The sequence below is a fragment of the Chionomys nivalis genome, chromosome 12, assembly GCF_950005125.1.
Source record: "Chionomys nivalis chromosome 12, mChiNiv1.1, whole genome shotgun sequence".
Taxonomy (NCBI): Eukaryota; Metazoa; Chordata; class Mammalia; order Rodentia; family Cricetidae; genus Chionomys; species Chionomys nivalis.
Genome location: NC_080097.1, coordinates 1,989,492 through 2,012,841, shown reverse-complemented (window position 1 = coordinate 2,012,841; position 23,350 = coordinate 1,989,492). Strand labels below are relative to the sequence as shown.

General features: G+C 50.7%; 2 protein-coding genes across 2 annotated transcripts; one reads left to right on the top strand and one right to left on the bottom strand.

Moving 5' to 3' along the window:
* Positions 1-412: 412 nt before the first annotated feature.
* On the bottom strand, positions 413-7,760 carry Zic5 (Zic family member 5). The gene is made up of 2 exons (XM_057785888.1): positions 5,153-7,760; positions 413-1,101 (listed from the first exon to the last, which is right to left on the bottom strand). The coding sequence occupies exons 1-2, from the start codon at positions 6,570-6,572 to the stop codon at positions 659-661; spliced, it is 1,863 nt and encodes a 620-aa protein (XP_057641871.1). The 5' UTR covers positions 6,573-7,760; the 3' UTR covers positions 413-658.
* Positions 7,761-15,850: 8,090 nt separating this feature from the next.
* Positions 15,851-21,703, top strand: Zic2 (Zic family member 2). Its single transcript, XM_057785889.1, has 3 exons — positions 15,851-18,183; positions 19,928-20,091; positions 20,278-21,703. The coding sequence occupies exons 1-3, from the start codon at positions 17,112-17,114 to the stop codon at positions 20,626-20,628; spliced, it is 1,587 nt and encodes a 528-aa protein (XP_057641872.1). The 5' UTR covers positions 15,851-17,111; the 3' UTR covers positions 20,629-21,703.
* Positions 21,704-23,350: the final 1,647 nt, after the last annotated feature.

The window sequence follows — 23,350 nt, the reverse complement described above, 5'->3', positions numbered from 1 at the left end:
CAAGAGGCCTTTGCAGAATTAGGTCTCTAGAAGAAGGCTCAAAAGCAGCCCTCACTATGGTGTCAAAGGCATCTGAGAGGCACTCCGGGACATGGAGAGGGCCTGGTTGATGTGTTAAGGTCTGACTTAATGTTCTTTTTTCTCTCGCTTAATAGTATACTCCACACAGACACACACACACACACACACACGCACACATACACGCACACTGTATTGGCAGTGTATATCTCAATTTCTCCACTACTTTTCCCTGCTAGACTCTGCTTCCAGGTCTGTCCTACTGCAATGGACAAGTCCAGCTTGGTTGCTTTTTATTTGTTTGCTATTACTTCTATTTTATTTTTTCAGTGCTAGAGACTGAACCCAGGGCCTATGCATGCTAGGCAAGCACTCTAGCACTGAATTGCATCTCCAGTTCTGTTTTCTTTTTCATTTGTTTGTTTTTTGTTTTTTTAGGAGAAAGAGGAAAAAAAAAACCCAAATATCTTAATTAAATTAATTAAATGTATAAACACCATAGGGTTTCATACTGAATAAATAGGGCTAATTAGACCCGGTTGCAAGTCTGAGTCACCAGCTTGTCTCAGGCTCCGCATTGTCTCAGGTTAGGATACGGTCCAAGGACTCCCACTTACTATCTCACTTATTAATAGTCATTCTAATGTATCGTCCGCACGACTTCAGGATTCCCGTACATTTCTTCATCTTCAGACTCAGAGGTGGTTCCGTTGCTGGAAGGTGTGTGGAGGTGGCTGGGGGCCCCACTGGCCTGGCAAACATACCACTCATTGAGGTTGGTCACCTGAGGGGACAGAGTGCTGGATCGACTCCTGGTTGGGTCCAGCACAGGGGACAAAGTGTCCCCCACCGGAGTCCCCACTGATGAGTAACCAAGGGCTCCTGGAGAAGGTGGGGGGGACTTGCAGTGAATCTTCATGTGCTTCCTCAGAGAGCTCGGGTGGGTATAGGATTTATCACAGCCTCGAATCTTACAGTAGTACGGCTTGTCGCTGGTGTGGACATGGGAGTGCTTCTTTCGATCACTGCTATTGGCAAACTTCCTGTCGCAGCCGTCAAATTCACATTTGAAAGGCTTTTCCCCTGTAACGAAACACAGGAGAGGTTAACAATGGCTTCCCAGAGATCTCTCATTTGATGCAATCTTAGAACAGAGCTAGGGGTACATTCTTGTCCCCCTTCCCCCAAGAGCAACTCCCAGCTTTATTCCTAACTGCAGTATTCCAGACACTGCCAGGACTGGCCTGTGTCCACTGGCCTGGAGGCTTTGCTTGGATTGGGGGAGCACCAGGGGTGTCAGAGGGAAATCTGAAGTCCAGGATGTGCCTCTGAAGGCCACCAACGGCTTCCACGCCACACCATCATTCATTCTCTCTCTCTCTCTCTCTCTCTCTCTCTCTCTCTCTCTCTCTCTCTCTCTCTCTCTCTCTCCCTTAAGGCCTGAACACAAGTGGAAGATTCCCTGTTAAGATAAACACCAATGAAACCATATTTCCAAAACAATGGTTATAAATGAGAATCATAGAAAAAGAAACACACACACAAACATATATACTAATTTACAGTAACTGGGGGCATAGAGAGATGATAATGGCACATTATTGAGACTCTCCCTAGATTCACTGATGGGAAAGGAAAGGAGAAAAACTGAACACACTTCTCTTCGGAAATAATGACATCTGTGAAACACACAACCTTATCCTGAGATCTTACAAAGTTGGATGAGCATTGGTGTCTGCGTTACCACCTATAAGGTGTGTAAGGAACAGACACTAGTAAACATGCCTCTACCTTGTGCCCTAAGGACACTTAACCTGACAGCTTTCTTCACTCCTTAATACTCAAAACCATTAAAAAAAAAACAAAAAACAAAACGAGGTCCTTTGACCTATCACCTCTTTATTTTACATCAGCCCCCAAAACACAACTCCTTAAACATAGGCCACATGTCCAGGAAGTAACTGTTTAGTGAGCTGTAACTAGGGACATTTAGCCAAACCACTTTGGTGTTTATGAAAAAGAGAAGATGACAACAGGTCAGATTATAATTGAGTTTCCCTCTGACCTCAGTATCTATGAGCTTGATGTATTCAGGCCCCAAACTGAATAAGTCATCCCATAATACTGTTTTAATACTATTTTTTTTCCATTGAGAGGATTTTAAAAAAAACCAATATAAAACAAAAAACCAGCACAGAACATAGGAAAATGTTCTTTGTTTTGGATAATATATTTCAAAAAGGCATAACAGTAGATAAACCTCTGTGGGTAATTATCTTACTTTCTCCATACCAATATTTCAATGAGGTCTTTTTTCTTTCCTGTTCCACCAATGGTAACTGCTCCAATGCCAGAGTATAATCCAGCTGAAAGTATTTAGGTGCCTAAAATATAACTTTCCAGAATACTGTTTAAAAAGGAAATTAGTTATTTTTGAAATGTACCTCCTACATTAACCCACCAGTCGAAGGGATACACAACTCACAATGATAATTACAGCCTTTAAAATTCTCTAGATTAATTAATCCCTTCCTATCAGAACATGGATTTGTCAGGATTTCTGTATTACACTGTAAGTTCAAGGTAAGCCTCGTTTAACAGAGCATCCTTTAAATATATACTATGTGTTATATATTTATATACACATATAATCAGCCCTTCAATATGAAGGCTTAAGTGGTTTTATTCATTCCAAGAAAATACACTACTTTTCAAAATTCTCATTTTTCTGAGCAGCCTACATTGGGAAAAACAAGTGTTGAATATTGCTGGTTCCTCCATTCCACTGGAGAAAAAGCAGCAGGACTCAGTGAAGGAGATGGGGGTAGAAATAAGGAAGAGGCTAGCGAATAAAGGACAGGGGCCGGAGAGAGGAAGAAAAAGAAGTTAGATACAATTTAACAGCCGATGTTGCTTAAGGGCCTGGGAGTGCCTAACCAGAAGGGCTGGGCGACCCCAGTGTTTCCGTTACAGACGCTGACAGAGGGGTCATGTCAAAATTGAACTATGCAGAGCTTTGGAGACTTGGTGCCTGTAGCAAAGAGCTGTGTAGATATGGCCTAGATCTTGCCAACGCCCTCTAGACACCAGTCAGACACAGGTTATAAAAGCAGCTGTAGGGCACGTGGGTCAGGAAACAGGCCTTCAGGAGTGGGCTGGGGATTAGTCCTTTGATCCATCTGCTCTGGGATCCCAGATAACCCCACAATGGAAGGCAGTGTGGCAGGGAGGAAAGGAAGTAGAGATGGTCTATCTCTCGATACAATGCCCATTGGCTCAGAAAGCCCGGGGACAGCCAAACAGTAGCACGCTGGCTAAGAACCGAATCTGGCAGTGCCGGTATCCATCCCTCTCGAGGGGCGCCCCACCAGCTCCACCTGCAAGGGTCCATGCAGCCTCTGGAAGTGGGAACAAGCAATGTAATTATCCCTACTACGTGGAACCAGCAAGAAAATCCCACCACTTGCTGCCACGGATAGGGTCAGAGGGCAGCCTATCCTGTGGGAACCCAAAAGCCATGATGGGAGTCTGTCAGTCAGTTTTTCCTTGGTCAGCTATCAGTAGCCTCCAGGGTAAGGTCCACTCGCCTCTCGAGGTCTGGGAAAGTGGAGAGGGCCCAAAGCCTCCAGCACAGCATTTTGAAGTTCCCTTTAACCCTGGCTGCGTGGGGGAAGTGTTTTGCATTCTGCTGCCTTAGCTGGCCTGGTTGTTTTTACGAGAGTCTCGTGGGAAGTTTCCGTTTGGAAAAGTCATTAAGGAGAATTGATCCCAGTTACGAAAAGGGAAGGGGGAGGGGAGAAGAGGCCTCGAGGGAAAATGTACTTCTAGGCGGTCCTATCCTTCTCCGGGTCCTGCTAGTCACAGGGAAGCCTGCAAGGTGTAGGGCCGCAAAAGCAAGGCCTGAGGCTGCGAACCAGGGTGCTCTCATAAAGACCTCAAGGCCTCAGTCCGGTAGGTCCTACATAAGGGCCCATGTTTCGGGCTGCCTCTTCGTCCCAGATGCGCAGATAAATCAGTCAAATGATTATTGAATGTAAACTCGGGTTACCTAAGTGTCCTCGGAGGAGTAATATTGTCTCTCATATAAATCTTGACTACACCCGCGCTCCACAGCGCTTTCGCTTGGCGCGATTGTGCATTCTACAAGGCCACAGGACCCGTCCCTCTACTGTCCCACGCCCCAGCCTTCCACACCAGAGCCACGACGTGGGTTACAATAGGAGGAGGATCCTCACGGTGCTGAGAGTTTTCCCCAAGTTCCACAGAGGGGTAGGCCTTACCGACCCAGGAAACCACCCTCACTGGTGCCAAAACCTTCTTTAAAAGGACAAAAGCCAACTTCTCCAGTGCCCCAACACACTCTAAGTAGGGCCGGCGGAAAGTGTGTGAGGGTATGTAAGTGAAGTGTTGAGTGAGGCTGTGCGTAGGAGGGAGGTCGTGGTGTCACAGGAACCAGAAATGTGTGAACTGGTGTGAGATGCGCTCCCGTGAAGAGCGTGTGAATGGCTGGCTGCCTCCTAAGGTCCCAGGGTGCTGTACTCTCTCCCTCAGGCCTTCCTCAACCGGACCCGGTGGCACCGGGACCCCTGATTCCCGGGTGAGACCGCACTGATCAGCCCCCAAACCGCAGCAAATCCCACGCGCCCCTCCCACGCCGCATCTCGGCAACGCAGCGGTCGCTTGAGACCTGCGTCCCGTGAGGAAGGAAGGTGCCACCGGGTGACCCCAGTCAGAGGTCCCTTCCCCATGGGCCTCCGGACCTCCCAGGGCTGGGCGCGTGGGGGCTGCCGACCGTCCTGGGCGCCTTCCTGCTGCTGCTGCTGCTGCTCCCGGGCGGCGGAGGAGGCGGTGGCGGCTGGAGCGCTTTGCCGGTCCCGGCGGAGGGGCTGCGGGCGCGCTGGAGACTCCGCCAAGAGAGAGGCCAGCGCGGAGCCTGTGTGTGCTATCGAATTACTTATTCATAGAAAAAAAGGGGGGGAGGGGGAGAGAAAAAAAAGAAGTCACATGTCCGGGTTATACGTATGTGGAGAAGCAGCAGAAGGAGGGAAAAATGAAAGCGAGCAGAAGGCGAAGCAGCGGCGAGGAGGCGGCGCAGGCGGTGGTGGCGGCGGCGCGGCCGGGGACAAACACCCACCTGTATGAGTGCGCTTGTGGATCTTGAGGTTCTCGGAGCGCGCGAAGACCTTGCCGCAGCCCGGGAATGGGCAGGGGAAGGGCTTTTCACCGGTGTGAACGCGGATGTGGTTGATGAGCTTGTACTTGGCCTTGAAGGGCTTGCCCTCGCGCGGACAGTCCTCCCAGAAGCAGACGTGGCTGCTCTGCTCCGGGCCGCCCACGTGCTCCACAGTGACGTGGTTCACCAGCTCGTGCATGGTGCCGAAAGTTTTGGAGCAGGGCTTGGCGCCGCTGACCGCGGGCGGCGGCCCGGCCAATTCCTCCGGGTCCAGCCACTTGCAGATGAGCTCCCGCTTGATTGGCTGCCGCATGTAGCGCAGGAAGGCCCCGGCCGCCCCCGGGAGGTGGGGGTGGTGCGGGTGCGGCGCGGGCGCTGGCGGTGGCGCCGGGGGCGGCGCGTGGTGCTGCAGGTGGGGCCCGGGCCCCGCGGCCGCCGCGGCTGCCGCGGCCGCAGCCAGGTTCAGGTTTAAGTTCACGGCACCGTAGCCGTGCAAGGCAGCGGCCGCGGCGGCCGCCACCGCCCCGTAGTGCGCGTCCCCTGAGCGCGGAGCGAAGGGTGGCTCCGCGCGGCCGTACAGCTCGGCCGCTGCCGCAGCAGCGGCCGCCAGCCCCAGACGCATCTGGCCGTTGAGCGGGTGGCCGCCAGGAGCCCCTGGAGAGTCGTGCAGCGCGGGAAAGAGCGCGGGGCCGCCACCGTCCCGGCCCGCGTAGGTGCCGCTGGCCGAGATGAACATCCCGGCTGGGTGGGGAGGCGGGGTTGGATGCTGGGGGGAGCTGCTGCCGGACCGCTGCTCCCCTCCGAGCGGGGCCCCGTGCATGGCCGCCTCGGGGGCCGTGGCGGAAAGGTCCCTCCGGAGGACGACGTCCCTGCTGTGGCCTTTGCCGCTGCTGCCGCCGCCGCCACTGTTGGTGGCGGCGTAGCCCGAGAGGGCAGAAGGAGGAGGCGGGGGAGGGGGAGAGGGGGACTGGGAGGGAGGAAGAGGAGGGGCTGGAGGCGGGGGCGCCGAGGCCTGCGCGCCACCGCTGCCCCCGCCGTCGGGGTGGGTTCGGGCGCCCGGGTGCGCCCCTGAGGCCGCGGAGCGGGCGGCGGGCGCGGGAGCCTGGGGCTGTCCCTGGAGCGCTTGAGCGGGAGGGCTGGGGCCGTGCCCACTGGCCTGTGCCATGTGCTCGGGTCCGAGCGCAGTGCTGGCCGCGCCGGGGTCAGTGTCTGGGTCCCGCGGGTGGAGATGCGCGGCGACGGCGCGAAGTTGGGAGTGGGCGGGCGGGCCGGCCAGCACCGGGAATCCTGTCATATTCTGAAGCTGCTGGGCCTGAGCCGTTGCCAAATCCACTAATCTCAGCGCTTGCGGGTTCCTCTTGCTCAAAGGGGGCTCCATCATAACTATACAATCAGACCCATAGACCCTCGCTGGGGGCACTTTTTTCCCCTCTGCCCGCCTTCAAAAACATGTATATATTAGGCGCTCTTTAACTTCTTGTGTCCTGGCCTCCTAACTGCTTATTCTTGTCCCCTTTCTATCCTCCAGCGATTGGCAGAGTGAACACCACATTTGAGCTGCACAGTGGGACCGAGTTTTTGGAAATGGCACGGGTGGGATTGGAGGGAGTCGTGTGATTGGCAGCTGTCTCGGCTGCGCGATTGGCTCCGGTTCAGGCTCTGGGCCCAGCGGGGAACCGCCCCTGTGCTCGAGACCGCCTGCGCTTTCGCTTCGCGCCCCCTCCTCTCCAGTAGCTCTGCATGCAGGTTTCCCCCCGGGTGCCCAAGTTCCACTTGCAGAAAGTTTGCGCTTGGCCTGCGTACTCGGTCCCCTGAGAACGTTCGGTCAACGCGCATGGCGTAGAGCATCTGTTAGCTCCGGGCCTGAGTGCATCCAATTGCGAGGGGTCCGAGGACCTCCCGACCAGGGGTAAAGCGACTGGAGTGGGGGTGGGGAAGGATCTGAGGATGGTAGTACCCGAACACTTTCTACCTCCTCTCTTGAATTATCCCCGGCTGATCTCTGGGCCGAGTGACCATCCTGCCATGGTATCTGTAGCAATGCCAGAAACTTCTTATATGGACCTCGTCTTCCACGTGGGGTATAGACCGGAGGCAGAATAAATAGGGACGACTAGTAAACGTAATTGGTTGCAAAACAATTTGATGGAACTTGGGAAAACTCCAAAGTAAAAATAATATATAATAAATCGTTCCCCAAAAGTACAGTATTGCTTAGGCTATTTTAGCTCATGGGTTCCATTCAATGTGGTTCAAAGGAATGGACTCAGGATGTAATCTCACTGCTCATGGGTTCTAGATCTGCTACTTCCGATTTTATCTCCCTGAGGGGCGGGGAGATGGGAATATGGAGCGGGGAGGCGAACTTTTGCCTCCCAGAGATACAGTGGCAGAGAAGGCCAAATAACGTTTCTCCTAAGCCATTAAATAAGAGACATCCTTTAAGCAGAATGTCTCCTTCCTTCCCAGAATGTGACTCAGTTTCTCCAGAAGGACAAGTTGGCATAGACCAAATAAAATATTTAAAAATCAGCAAGTATCTTGCCTATTTATTAATAGAATAAGCTGCCTCCTTGTTAAATCGAAATTCCATACTTGAAAGTCAAAAAAACCTAGGCTCCCACGCCCTGGTTTTTAGCAAATGCTACCCTTTGGATCCGTTTGCCACCAAACCTTTTTGAAAAATATAAGTAGGTCCCTACATCATGAAGGGGGGGCGGAGGAGAAATGTGAGACATCCCCCTTTTAGGGAGTTTCAATCGCCCAAAGTGTCATTTGTTTTTTATTTGAATAAAGTATTCTTAATTTTGTGATGTCCTAAAATGCTCAAACTAGAGTGAAAATATTTTGATCCTTTCCATAAAATCATCTATAAAATAGTGTTAAGGAGTCGAATATGATACCCCACACACATCCCGAGGTGGAGAGTGGGGTGGGTGGGAGGTAGGGGGCAGGAACATAAGCAACCATGTTCAAGCTTTATTCATTTGTAGTTGGAGTAAAGATCAACCCCCCAAAAGCTGTCATCAGATCATGGCCCTCAAAAGAAGTAAGTATTATTTCCAGAGTGATTTGCTAGTGCCATTGACTTCAGTGTGAACCATGCTGCAGGAGCCTCCCTATGAACCTTGGGAATGTCATTTCTTTTATAAAGCTGGCAACCAAACAAAGACAATTATGCCATCACATTCTAAATGCCTTCTTCTTTGAGCTTAAATGAAGTTTAAGTCTGGGGAAAAGGCGGAGAGCATGAGCAGAAACACACACACACACAGTGGCAATAATCTAATCCACATCTGTATTTGGGGAGGAGACTTCTATGATGAGTTGTTTCAGACATGGAAAGGTTGGTGAAAATGGTGCCATCTGTATAGATGGCGTATAAGGGAAATGTCACGTTGGAATTATTACCACTGCCTTCATTTCCTTGAAGGAGATTTCAAATTATTTTCCTTTTATTTCAACCTCTTGGCAATAAATGTCCATACCGGCAGTAATGACAGCTCAGAGCACGCTACTGCTACTGCAGGTTATCAGCAAAAAACAAACAAAACCCCCCAAAAAGGTGAATAAGGAAAATAAGCACAACCTAGTTTATGATATGGACCTTTGAGCAATTTTATTGTGCCATAAAATAGGTGCCTCCACCCCCTTCAAAATGGCTTTTCGTCAAGATTATAACTGCTTTGTTTTTATTGAATTGCTGAAATTTAATGGTTTAATGGATGGAGGCATGAAGGAAAGGCTGTAAAAACGTGGATAATACTGCAGCAGAGCCGTGTGGAATCTGGAACCCGCCTCCTTGTACAACTCTTGTTAAACACAGCATGATATGTATCTGTCATCGATTTAATATGTCTTAATTCAAATATAGCTCCCTGATCAATTCCTTTTTATGGGAGACCTAGGAAGAAAGAAAGAGAGAAAGGAAGGAAGGAAGGAAGAAAAAGAAAGAAAAAAGAAAGAAAGAAAGAAAAAAGAAAGAAAGAAAAAAAGAAAGGAAGGAAGAAAGAAAGGAAGGAAGAAAGAAAGGAAAGAAAACACTTTCTTTGGAAATAACAGAAGTCTGGGTGGTGACTGGGAAGGGAATATTTATTTAAAGTGAGTTTAATGAATATTCAAATTTATGACCAAACCCAGACCCTAAAAAGATAATTGACTCAGGTAAATCGATTTGAGATGCTAATTCTTGAAAGAAAGGGCTGGGGAGCAAAATTTCAATCAACACCAATAAGGAGCCAATAAACCGCCTGCCAATTAAACCTGAGAATAGGCCTAGCAACTTGGTCGTCAGGAAGGCTCGCTGTGGATTTCCGGGATTGCCTTGCTTTATAAAAGGGCTTTTATTTTGTAGACGCGCTTTTTGTTATTGTGATGACCTGCCTGACCCCAGGTGCGCTGTTTCTTTTTCAAGCTGTTTGGGAGCCAATCCCAAACCCCCTTAAATCCCTACTTTCTAAGGACGCAATAACTGTGTCACACTTCCTAAATAAACAACAATTTTCAGAGCATTGAAGAGAATAATGTACTGGTTTCCAAAGCATGGAGTAATAGATGTATTCATGATAATTCCTTCCCTTTCTGTGGACTGTTACTCTATTCTGATGGTGGAACTGGTCTTCGGGGCCACTTCCCAAACTCAAGCCCTGGTCTGCACTTTCCGCTGCGAGAGGTCCTTGTATGAAGGCAGAGATATAGCAAGCCTTGGAAATACCGATGCTAGAGGCAACCGGGGCTCTGATGGCAGTAAATTTACAGACTTCACGTTTTTTCCAGTAACCCCAACCTCTTTCTAGCCCCCCAAACAAAGGCGCGGGGAGGTAGAAGGCGCAGACAACTCCCAGCTGGCCGGAACTCGACGGCCACGCTGCAGCTTAGCTGCCTAAAGGCCACAGAACTTGGCGCCTGGGGATGTTGCGGCAGGCTTCCCGCTGTCGGGAGGGAGGGCTGCGTCTCCCAGCTCCAGGTGCCTTCCGTGCCTCACTTAACACAGTCAAGTTTCCTACGATGGGTGTGGGCAATTAATAAACTCTAAGGGAAGTGAATTGGACATTTCCTGGCTTTTGAGCTTTTGTTTGATTGTTTCTCCAGGCGGGCGGGCACTTGGGGGACGGTGGGGTGGACAAGAAAGGAACTGGGGAGACCCACCGAGATGTCTTTTTATTGCCCCTGCAATTGCTTTACGACTCGTCAGTCCCGCGTGGTTTCTGAGAGGCGGCCTCCTTGCGGAAGGGCTCAGTACGGAGCCGATTTGCAGTCTAGGGCCTTTTGGGTTGAGCCAGAGGCGGGTTCAAGGGCGAACGGGCACACAGAACTCGTGGAGAAGGACGGGTGAAGCCGGGCGGGAATGCCAAGGGGTGCTTAACCCACGCAGGTTGGGAATTGCTAACAGGAGTAAAGATAGTGGTTGTAGTTCACCCAGAAAGTTTTCTACAAGCCGGAGCCAGAAAGGCAAACGGACCAGTGAATCTTCATGTTAGCGGAGCTCTATTAGGGCAGGAAGAGATGGCGACTAGTGGTTGAAGGGCTTTTCCCAAGTCAGGTTCACTAGGCTTCCAAGGCAGCAGGGTCTAAAAGTCGACTCTCCTGGGCACGCCCGGTCCGACTTCTCCGGATAGGGACCAGATTCTCCACTCTCGCGTCCTCACCGCTGGAGATTAGTCTGGCAAGGGGAGCAACGACTGCTCTCAGAAACCTTGGTGCTCAAGATCGTCCGGTGGCAATTCGCGGCCCTCTGAGCATCTCTTTAAGGATCGCCTCTTTCCCGCCTTTCTAAACTCATACAGAATCCTCAGGCTTCACGGACACGTGTGGTGCGAGGGGTAGCCAAAAAACGTTCTTTAGTCTAAGGTTGATGATCCCTGTCACACGTTCGAGGGCATGACGGAGATGCGAAGACAAAAGTCACGACTGTGTTCACGTGGGATTGGGTGGGGGTGGAGGGGTGTGTCTCGTCTGAATCCTTCCGATAGTGAAGAACTGGCCCCATCCAGTATCCACTTGACCTTTGCATTGACAAACTGTTGGGGGGAAAAAGACCAGCTTACTTTTACAGTGCTAGAGATAAGTTGTGTGAAATCTGCCTGTGGTCAAATATTCCCATTTGGTTCAAAATTATTTTTACAGTCAGCGATAAAGGTTGTTTGAGAAAGGCCTTTGACCATTATTTGACCACTAGGATTGGGAATTTCTTGAGAAACACATTGCTTGTGTCCTAAAATATACTCAGAAGGTCCAAGTAAGAACCACAAAATGCTTTTACATGGTCAAGGTTCACATAAAAACCTAATTTTTATTTTTTAGGCCTGGATGGGTCTCTTTTCTAGGTCTCTTACCCTTGACTATCTTTGAAGCCAGATAAAGAAACAGGCAGAAGCTTCAATGCATTTATTTATTTCAAAATTTGGGCGTTGTTCCCCCACTAAACACCCCTTCAGTATCTACACTTCAATATTTGAAGAAGTTGTTGAGATAAATCAAATAGTGACACGCTGATGGTTTTACTTGTGTAAGCAATATGGTTGACATATGGCATTGTTATTTATGAATGACAGCATAAATTGTATTACAAAGTCTACTGCAATAATACTGCACTTTATTGGAAAGCTGCTGGCTTGTCGGTATTCAACCTCCGGGTTTGCCTGGGAGCCCAAAGGATAACAATCTTTGAAATAATTGAATGTGCTCCTGTAAGCTACAGCCCCCCCCCTTTTTTTTTCTTGTTTGTTTTTTGTTTTGTTTTTTTGATCTATTTGTTTTGTTTTATAGCATTAAAACACTTCTATCAAAAGAGGAGATGAGAAAGGACAACTAATTCTCCTCTTTTTCCAAAACCACAATTACTGTCACCCAGTTGAGGGGGGGGCTCTGTGGCTGATGACCTTTTCACCCCCATTCTGAGAAGTACAAAACTATTTATATTCTTGTCACTAAACTACTGGTGGGCACATATATTATATTGAGATTTTAAAAAATTATCTCAACTACAGCATTTAACTATAAAAATGAAAAGAAATGAAGCCACAGGAGAGCTTTGTCTTCTGGGATCTTGACTCTCACCATTCTTAATAATATTTAACAGTTACAGCTTTGGCTAGGGTTTCCACAGCTTCTTCTTCTTTTACATTATAGCATTCTAATACCTGACCAGAGACTTTTGTTCTAGGAGGGTTTTACAGAAGAAAGTTTCCCAGAGCACACATGTGGTCTTTCATGGGTCAGGGGTCACCCAACTCAGGAGTAGCTGAGAAAGCAGAATCAAAAATGACCTTCAACTTAATATCCTGTTGATGATCTTGTTAAATTGTAATCCTATGATATCGATGATCGTGGCCCTAGAACTTGGAAAAAATAAAATTATTAATATTAATATTATTTTGGTCTAAGATACAGAGACAATGTATTCCATGCATTTTTCTCACAACTCCTCTCTCCCATTTTTCATTCCTTTATAAAAAAAAATCAAGATTTTTGTGTTCCTGGGGCCAAGAGTTTGTTTGTATTTGGCGTCTCCTGTCCCACAATGTATACCTATATGCGTGAGAGCACAATAGGTGGAAACACAATGCATTCATTCTTCTGTGTGTGTGCATCCTGCTACAAGAGATCTCAGTAGACACCATTCAGAGGCCCACAGACCAAAAGGAGTTGCTCCATGGATGCTGGGATGCTTGTGGGCTTTGCTTACCCCCATGCCCTATTTTTATTTTTGTAAACACACCACGAATTTTTGATCAAGCCTCGATTCTCTCCACTTGCTGGAAAATGCACCCTTGCCAGGAACCCAGGGATGGATATCCTCCTCAGTTTCAAGCTGAGGTTTTGCCCTGTGCATGTCTTGCCCTGTTTGGTAAGAACAGTTTGGAGGAACTTACAAAGAAAGAACATGCTTGCTACAGGTTTTGGGAGTTTGACATCACTACAGATCAACTCTTTTTCCTAGAAACCTGTTGAGAAAATGAATTCACTCATGGCATCTTCCTTTCCTTTCCCTCCCTCCCTCTCTCCCTCCCTCCCTCCCTCCCTCCCTCCCTCCCTTCCTTCCTTCCTTCTTTATTCCTTCCTTCCCCTCTCCCTGCCCCTTCCTGCCCTCTTTTCTGTCTTCCTTCCTCTAAGGAGCCTATGTCTACTTTTGAGGCAACAATCCAGAAAGCCTTCACACACACACACACACACACACACACCACACCACACACCCCTGTTCCCTTGTTCTTTCCCTCTTGCTCTTTCCTCTCCTTCCTTCAAAAAAAAAAAAAGTCAAGGAAAAGGTTTTTTTTTTTTTTTTTTTTTTTCCTGTTTGCAGAGAAATAAAATACTTCTGAGAGGGGATGGAGACGTGACTTTGAACTTGGCTCAGCTCCTCTGCTTCCTGCAGTGAGAGGAGAACTGGAGCTGGGAAAGAATAGCCAGGAGGGCCCAGCCCGCGAGCTCTCCGGCGGGAATTAAGGCGTCGGCCCTACCGCTCGGCCCTGGAATCCAGCGCGAGCAAGCGCCCAGCCGCGCCGTCCTGAAATGCGGGCACAGCAAAGGAGAAATCAAAGCGAAAGGAGAGAATAGGTCAAAAAGGAGAGGGAGGGAAGAGTGGGGAGGGGTGAGAAAGTGGGAGAGGAGGAAAAACCGGCAGCTGTGGGGGCTTGAAAGAAGGCAATAAGGTCTTTGGATGAGTAAGACTGTTATTCTCACAATCAATCTTAGGTTAAAGAAAGAAAGAAAGAAAGAAAGAAAGAAAGAAAGAAAGAAAGAAAGAAAGAAAGAAAGAAAAAAAGGAAGGTAATATTTTTAGAGCAAACCGTTATATGCACTTTTCAGTATAAATTGATAAATAAGGTAAGTAAATATGAAAGACTGAACTGGACAGGTTTTTAAATAAATGGATAGAAGCCTTTCGGCTTAGATGCCCCCCCCCCCACCGCGCGCCGCCGCAGTCTAGCGTGCCAGTTTGGCATCTGCCCTTTGAGAGAAGAGGTAAAGGTATGTGGGGAAAGAGAACTGTTTCCTCTCTCCAGCTTCCAGGAAAGCTCCTGATTTTAGACAAGATGCCTTCTTCTCCTGGCCGTTCCTCCCCTCCCCCTTGGCAGGGAAGCGGGAACACAGAGGGAGAGAAGGGAGCCTTTATAGAAGGGGCTGCGGCCAGCTTCAATAGTGGAGCCAGACCCCCTTTAAGGTATGAGAATCTGCTTGAGCAGGCAGGAGATCCCAGTTCATTGCAACAATCCTGAACAAGAGTATTTATTCTTTCAGCGTGGGTCTTTTTTTAAAAATTTGTGATTTCATTTCAATATAAAATTTCGAAGTGGGTGCTTATTTATTCTCTTGCTCGAATTTTTATCTCAGTTACCAAAGATTTATAAATAAAAGCAGTCTCAGGCCTGTCAAAGGCGAAGAAAGACTTTGACCACAGGCTGTCCCTTCTCTTCCCCAGCCTCTGGGCCCACAATTCCCTCTCCCGTTACCACTTGAGCGCGATCTGAGGACCGTGGGATGTCCTTAATGGTCAGCCAGCCTAGGGTCGAAGGCGGCGCTTGGGTGAAGCTTTGCCGTGTGTTCATTAAAGAATGAGTGACATTTACCGTAAAGAAGAGTTAAGCCCCACAGTTTATTTTTCCGAGGCCCTGGGCCTGATATATCAACAGCCAAATTAAGGCCTAAACCTTGCTTGATTCTGGGCATCCCACTTCATAGCTCAATGTGGCCGTGGACCGATCAGTGGGCATCCACCCTGAGGGTGACACTGTCTTTAAACGACTTCCAAACAACCCCCTGCCCCTGCCTCTCAGGGGACTGCTGCCTAGGGTTTACTCCTGTAATCTGAGCTGAACGCGAGCCTCAGGGTGGGGGTGGGGGCTAAGTGCGCCCGAGGGGAGGCGGGAACCATTGCCTGGGGTAGGACAGAAGTCTAGGTGAGTGTCCAGGGAGTGGAAAGGAGTTAAGTTTGACTTTATCTGTGTCCATCGCCCTTCACCCGTGTTTCAACACCTCAAAGCAAATTGGTCTAAGTGAGGCAGGGAATGTAGAGTGTGCCGACGGGGTAATAGATTTGTTCCTGTCCCTAAAAGTCTCCTCGCTCCCTCAGGGACTCCGTCTGGTAACTCGGTTGTTAATCAGGTCTCTACAGCCAAGGGTGCTTTGGGCCAGGGTTCCCGAGTTTTTCTGCGTCGTTAGAGAGTGGATGTAATCCCTGGGGAGTTGGTAGCCTCCCACAAAGTTAGCGGGTTCAGAGTGCAATTCCTCTCCAGGTCAGGATCCCGTGGAAGGCGACAGGACCTTTAGGCCTATGACCCCATTACGCTCGCAGCTTGGCTCCTGTTTTAGTCTGCTGGGGCTGGGAGCCACTGGGCTAGACGCGCAGGCAAAGCGCTGCTGCCTCCCAGGCCCAGTGTGCGGGTGCGTTCCGCCACTGCTGTGGCCTCGTAGAGCCAGCCAAGAGCAGGGAAGGTGGGGAGGGCTGGGCGCAGGGCGGGGGCGCAGGATTGACGAGGCCACGGTGGCCAATAGCCATTCCAGGAGGGCGGGATGGGCGGGAGCCGCCGTTAAAGGGGCGGTGTGACCAGGAGGCCCGGCCTGGATCCGGAGGGAGGAATACCCCGGCCGGAGACTAGGGTACGAGGGGGAGGGAAGAGGAAAAGGACGGGGGGGGGGGGAATAAATAAATAAAATAGAAGGCTGCTTCTGCGGTCTCAGCGCCCACCGAAATAAACAGAGGCGGCGGCTAAAGCTGCCCACCGCAGCCGCAAGGGAGGAACTCGCGTTGGCCTCCTGATATTTGCTTGTGCCGAGGACAACGCTCTGTCCTTGTTGGTGCGAGCACTCGCTCGCGGACTAGCACCCAGGGCGGACCGGCTGGAAGGAGAACCAAAGATCACTTTTTTATTGTTGTTATTGTTTTTTTTTGTTTTGTTTTGTTTTGTTTTTTTTTGCCTAGCCTTACCCTGCTCCCCTCCCCCTCCTCGCCTTCTCCCCTCCCACAGTCCCCCTCCCCTGCTCTTCCTCCGCCTCCTCCTCCGGCCCAACTTAAAGAAAGAGGGAGCGACGCGCCTGTTTCCTTCATCTGGGGAAATTCGTGGCCGCAGCAAGTTTACTACTCCGGCGCCGCCAATGCCAAGCTCGGAGGACCAGGAGGGCTAAACATTGCTGCCTCGGAGCCGAACAAAACCAGCAGAGCACTGGGCGGCGCGAGCAAGGCCTCGGGGGAGGGAGCGGCCACCCGAGAGCGCCGCTTACTAGGCTCTTGGCCTCCTCCTCCGGGCAGCCCAGCGCCCCCGCCGAGATCAGGTGGAGCCGCGGGTGCCCTAGGCTCTGGGGCTGGCGGAGCTCGCCGCAGTCCTCTCCCTGCCTGCCTGCCGGTGCACAGCCGCTGCCCTGGGGCACCGTGGCCTCGCGGCTGCGGTGACTTCATTCGGCGGACGACGCTGATCTCAGCTAGGCACCCGGTCCGCCAGCAGTGCAAGGCAGATAGCGAGTGAGTGCGTGCGTGCGCGCGCGGGGGCGCGCAGGGGTGGGGGCCGCGGCGCAGCGCTCGCCCTCCAGCGGCCCCCCTCTCCTCCGCTCCCCACACCTCCCTCCGCTCCCTCCTCCCGCCCGCCCTCCCCTGCCCTGCCCGCCCGCCCCCGCCGCATCTCCTTTAATACACTTTGGTTCTCCTCCTGGCTTTGGACTCTTCTCCTCCTCCACCTCCTCCTCCCTCGCCTCCTCCGCCGCCGCCTCCTCTTCCTCTCCGTGCCTTCGCTCCGCGCCCGGCGGCCCGAGGCAGATCCAGGCGGCGGCGGCGGGCTAGCAGCGCGACTCCAAGGGCTGCAGTCACCAGTGTTTTCAGCGCGGGCTCACGGAGCCGGGCGTTCGGAGGACGCGCCTTGCCGATCGGAAGAGGGAACCGAGGCGGCAGGGCTTACTGGGGCCGACAGGTCGGCCGGGCGCACTGGCCATGCTTCTGGACGCGGGGCCGCAGTTCCCGGCCATCGGGGTGGGCAGCTTCGCGCGCCACCACCATCACTCGGCCGCGGCGGCGGCTGCGGCGGCTGCCGAGATGCAAGACCGCGAGTTGAGCCTGGCTGCTGCTCAGAACGGCTTCGTGGACTCAGCCGCGGCGCACATGGGCGCCTTCAAGCTCAACCCCGGGGCGCACGAACTGTCTCCTGGTCAGAGTTCCGCGTTCACGTCGCAAGGTCCGGGCGCATACCCGGGCTCTGCTGCGGCTGCAGCTGCGGCCGCAGCACTAGGGCCCCACGCCGCACACGTTGGCTCCTATTCCGGGCCTCCCTTTAATTCCACCCGGGACTTCCTGTTCCGCAGCCGCGGCTTCGGGGACTCGGCTCCGGGAGGCGGCCAGCACGGGCTCTTCGGACCGGGCGCGGGCGGCCTGCACCACGCGCACTCAGACGCGCAGGGCCACCTCCTCTTTCCGGGCCTCCCGGAGCAGCACGGGCCGCACGGCTCTCAGAACGTGCTCAACGGGCAAATGCGCCTAGGGCTGCCGGGAGAAGTGTTCGGGCGCTCGGAGCAATACCGCCAAGTGGCCAGCCCGCGGACCGACCCCTACTCGGCGGCGCAACTCCACAACCAGTATGGCCCCATGAATATGAACATGGGGATGAACATGGCAGCGGCCGCAGCCCACCACCACCACCATCACCACCACCCTGGTGCCTTTTTCCGCTATATGCGGCAGCAGTGCATCAAGCAGGAGCTCATCTGCAAGTGGATTGATCCCGAGCAGCTAAGCAACCCGAAGAAAAGCTGCAACAAAACTTTCAGCACCATGCACGAGCTGGTGACCCACGTCTCGGTGGAGCATGTCGGCGGCCCGGAGCAGAGTAACCACGTCTGCTTCTGGGAGGAGTGTCCACGCGAGGGCAAGCCCTTCAAGGCCAAATACAAACTGGTCAACCACATCCGTGTGCACACCGGCGAGAAGCCCTTTCCTTGTCCTTTCCCGGGCTGCGGCAAGGTCTTCGCACGCTCTGAGAACCTCAAGATCCACAAAAGGACCCACACAGGTAATCGTGGGTCCGGAGTGGGAGAGGCACCTCGAAGAGAAACGCACAGGCTGAGTGTGTGTGTTCGTGTGTGTGTGTGTGTTCGTGTTTGCGCGCGCTAGAAGCTACCCAGCAGCCAGAGACCCGGGAGAGTGCAGGACAGCCAGCGCTTGTTTTTGTTGGAGGATGGCAGGGTATTGGGCTGGAATTTTTCCATGTGCGGAAATTGAACTTTAAATGGTCAGTGTGATACCAGTATATGCTTGAAGTGAAGCGATTCCCCCTCCCAGACCTGGTGAATAATTTCCATTCTAAATAGAACACACAAAATAAAACAACTCTGCTCTAACTAGATGTCTGGGAAGCAAGCCTAGCAAGGACTTTGTCGGCTAGTCTGAAAGAGCTTTTCTGCCCTGAATGGATTATCTGTTTTTCGGAGGCTTGTGTGTTTTCCCATTTCTTTTACTCAGGGTACAAACGCCCTTCTCGGAACTGTTTCCCATTAAATGAATCTGGTGTGAGCCGAAGCTGTAAAGCGGTTCTCACCTAAAGTGTTTTTAAAGCCCATCTCGGGGTGGGTCGCAGGGGACTGACGGTGGTTTGTCAGCCGTTTGTGAAATTCTCTAATGGGCACCAGAGGGTTTGCCTTTCCCAACTTAGACCCTCGCCCGGGCCAGCAAGAGCCCCAGGCAGTACCGCCCCGCAGGGCTTTCGCGTGAGAAGCGAGACGCAAAAGAACGCGCCTCCTGCCTCATAGATTATTCATCTACGACCAGGTCTCAGCCAAAATCGCAAAAGACGAGTTCCTAAAAGAAAGCCAAATGTTTTAGCAACTTTCCTTGTCAATATTTACTCCGAAGTGGGGATGAGCCAGCGGCCTATTGTTCTCTTTTGGGGAGGAAGGGAGCCGAGGTGCGAGACAAGCTTTTAACAAGGTTTAAAATTTGAGAAATTTATTTGCATGAAATGCCCTGTGTCTGAGCGGTTGTCTTTAAAAAAAAAAAAAAACAGTTTAGGTGCTAATGGAATTTAACGTTAACTGGTTCCCTTTCCAAGTGGAACAACATTTGAGTTCTCACACCTCTAAATGACTCCAAGCATTTGGAGTCCTGGCAACAGGATGCAGGAACCGCCAGAAAATTAAACATGGAGGTTTTGAAAGGTTTTCCTGACTGCAGCCCCCAACCCCCTTAACTTGTGCTGAATATAATCAATCATTAAAGGGCTACCTTATCACTAATGTTTAAACCCCTCTCCCCCATAAAAAAAAAAGGGACGCGTTTATACTAGAATTATGGTTATCTCAATTTGTAGTATTTTGGATGAAAAATACTGGCTCAACTCTCCCCATAGCCCAGTCTCCAAACGACTCACAGCATCTCCAAATGGATTGCCTACTGGCCCCAAAAAGAAAGCGACAGCAGCACAGCCGCCTGTGTGATTTTGATAATGCCCCAAATATTTTGTCAAAATAACAGCTTCTCGATGGCTAGACCAACTTGTTAGGGGGTTGGGGATCCAAAAAGCTCCGTGGAAAGGCTAACAGGGCCAAGAGCGCCCCGAAATTATTGGAAATTTGTAAAGGGAAGTAAATTACGAAATAAACGGTGGAATCTATTAGTTGGTTCTACGGAGGGGATCCAACCTGTTTCAGAGACTCAGCCCTTTCTTGCCCCTCTGCCCTTTCCTCTGTACCCTGGCAGCCTTGGTGAGGACTTTGGGGTCCCGGGTGTCCGTAAGCAAGCGCCCTGTTTGCTGTCCACAGGGGAGAAACCTTTCCAGTGTGAGTTCGAGGGCTGTGACCGGCGCTTCGCCAACAGCAGCGACAGGAAGAAGCACATGCATGTCCACACCTCAGATAAGCCCTATCTCTGCAAGATGTGCGACAAGTCCTACACGCACCCTAGCTCTTTGCGGAAGCACATGAAGGTACCACCGCGGTAGCTGGGAGGGCTAGACGGACCTCGAGCAGCAGTTCCCGGCGGGCCTGGGAGGGTCCCCAGGGACCGAGGGACACTCGTGGGATGCTCCTGGCTCGGGGACCCGTCCGTGATCACAGCAGCTGCACTCACACCCAGTCCCCTCTGGTCCCCGCTCCCGGCTTTTGTCTTGCAGGTCCATGAGTCCTCCCCTCAGGGCTCCGAGTCCTCCCCGGCTGCCAGCTCTGGCTACGAGTCGTCCACGCCCCCGGGCTTGGTGTCCCCCAGCGCAGAGCCGCAAAGCAGCTCCAACCTGTCCCCGGCAGCGGCAGCGGCGGCAGCAGCAGCTGCGGCGGCGGCAGCCGCGGTGTCTGCAGTGCACCGAGGCGCGAGCTCTGGCAGCAGCGGCTCTGGAGGCGGCTCGGCCACAAGCAGCGGCGGGGGCGGCGGGGCGGGCGGCGGGGGCGGCGGCAGCTCTGGAGGGGGCAGCGGGACAGCCGGAGGCCATAGCGGCCTCTCCTCCAACTTCAATGAATGGTACGTGTGAGGGGCCAGGCCTTTCTCCCATTCCCTGTTCTCCCCCTCCACCACAGCCCTCCCAAAACCCACCGAGGGCACCTTAGGATCGTGTTGTTAAAATCATCAATCTGATTTTTATGGTGATGAAAAAGATTTTACCAGCAGAAGGATTTTTAAAAGTTTTTTTTATATATATACAAAGCAACCATCTAGGCATGAAAAGCAAAATCTCTGTGTCTCTGAAGCTGAAAACATAAAATAAAAATTTTAAGAAGGTAAACTCCACAAAAATATCGAGCCAAACTTCCCTAGCGACATCCCAGCCCACTCTTCCCCCGCACATGCTTCCCAGTCTTCTGACAAACTGTACATAGCCACAGCGGACTCCTTCCTTTTCCACGGTGATTTTAATGGCTTATTGGTGGATAGAAGTTTGTCCATTTGTAAACCCTGGATTGCGTTCCTTCCCGCTCTTCTCCCATCCCCTTCCCCAAGTGATGGGCCTTTTTTTTCCCCTTTTAGTTTACCCGGCTTCTTTTTTAAGTAATGTGGAAGAAAATGGTTTATTTTGTATTGTGGTATTAAATATTGTGTTCCCTTTAATGAGGCAACTTGATTGTAAACTTCATGCAACTATAGACTGGAAAAAAATGAGCCGTGCCAAAGTCTCCCTTCTGTTTCTTCAACACAGCCACTCATAGCACACACATCACCACCACCACCAACGCTTGTGAATGTATTTTTCTGTTAGCTGGGTTTACATGTGATGTTTCAGTGCTTTTGCGAGTTCGATTTGTTAGTTGTTGTATGAAAGATTGGGGTGGGGGTGGGGGGGAGTAAACGTTGTGCCCTTAGCTTTTTCCGTAATAACACCCTTCTGTAAATATCCGTTGCCATATTTATCCATTTGTAATTAAATTATGGTATTAACTTGCTACAGAGGAAACAATATTTATAAAGAATGTTTCTTAACTATAAATATGTACAATTGTGGGCATAAACTGTTTCAGATTTTTTTATTTGAAGGTTTAAGTGGTTTGATCATTTCTTGTGATGTTTTGAGAGTAATGCATACAGAAATATAATAAAATGTGTTGAAAATGCATGAAGATACTTTTTCCTTCTTAGCAAAGTTATTGAAGAGAGCGGGAAGGAGGCAGCTTGAGGCATGATGTGTGTATGGACTGGGAGTGTGGGGGAAGTGCACCTTGCATTCTTTGGAGGAAGGTCTATTTATGCAAAGAGAATGGGCCAAACTGCCCCTTTGGCAGAAAGTCTCAAAATTATTTTCTACACCCCTTTGTTTGGTAGCTGAGAATGAATTAAATTTTTGGAAAGCCCCCGTGAGGAACGGCGGCAGGAACCTTCACAGTGTCTAATGGCTCCATTATCTAAGGGAATGTCTTTCTTTCTTTCAGCTATTTGGGCTGGCTTTAAAAGCACTAAACATTTCCTTATTCTTTGTTTTCCTTCCCTACCCTGCCCCCTTCCTCTGTCCCTCCCTCTGAAAAGCTGAGGTACAGTTATTTTTAATTGCACGTTTAAAACTGAGCAAACTACTTTGTTTTTGAACTTGGCCTAGTGATTATAGTTTAAAGGGACTCGTTTCTACCACGAGTTTTTTTTCCCCTTGATATTTTAAGCAGAGCTTGCTCAATAAATCCTGTTTATCTTAAGTAGCCCTGCAACAATAATTGTGGTGTTCAAGAGAAAGTAATAAATAGAATATGCTTAAAATTTTTTTCGCCATCATAGATAGGAAAGCACCCAATCTGCAGCCTCAAAGGAAGGAGCAGCTCTGCACCAGCACAGCGAAGTAAAATAGGAGAAAATATAAAGGCTGACACTGCCAGGTGAAGTAAGTGAGCCAGCACAGGGTTTTCAGAGACATCTGCCTCTGTGCTTTCTACCCCCACATGAGTTGGTGTGAGTTTTCAAACAAGGTGCTGTAAAGAAAAAAAACAAAAATAATGTTAGCAATAAAAGGGTACGGATGGGGAAAATTATTTCTCAATTCCTGAACCATCGAGAGCTTTCTCTCCCCCTGGGTGTCCCTGAGCTTCTGAGAGGCCCCTAGCGAGGGGAGTTGCTCCCCTGGGGGGAAGAAGAGCTGGGTGGCGCCTGAGGTCCCAACAGTTCCGCGGATGGGCAAGTGAAGCCTAGGGCTGGTTGAGGCCGGTGCAAAGGGCTCAAAGGGCTCGGGAGACTTGCGACGTCTTTCTGCTACTTTTTCCTTGCTCTGAGTTGAGCCACCGGGTCAGACTTGACAGCCCCAAGGGCATTTGGGAAGAGGATGAGACTGACCTCCCACAGGCCAGGCTACCTGTTCAGTGGCAAGCTGAGCACACCCAGTCCTGCGTGTGTGTGTGTGTGTGTGTGTGCCTGCTTGTGATACTCAAAGAGTGACAAGTGCCAGATTCCCCTTTCCCAGCGGCCCTCGAGCTGCCTAAGCGCCAACTTCTGAAACAATCAACCCTCTATTAAAATCAAATTTATAACCCCTAATAATATTAAGCAAAATTATTAAAATAATTGGCATATGTTATTGAGCCTTGGGAGAGTTCACTGAACAATTATAAGCTGTGAGGAAAATCGTTTAGGGTTTTGCCGAGCCCTCACCCCTGGGGGAGTAGGCAAAGGAGTCAGATTAAATATTCATCTCGTGGACAAGAAGGAAATGGTTCTATTTCAAAGGTTTCCAATCTTTTCGGGGGGAGGGGAAGATACCCTAAATTTTAAAAAAAAATTAC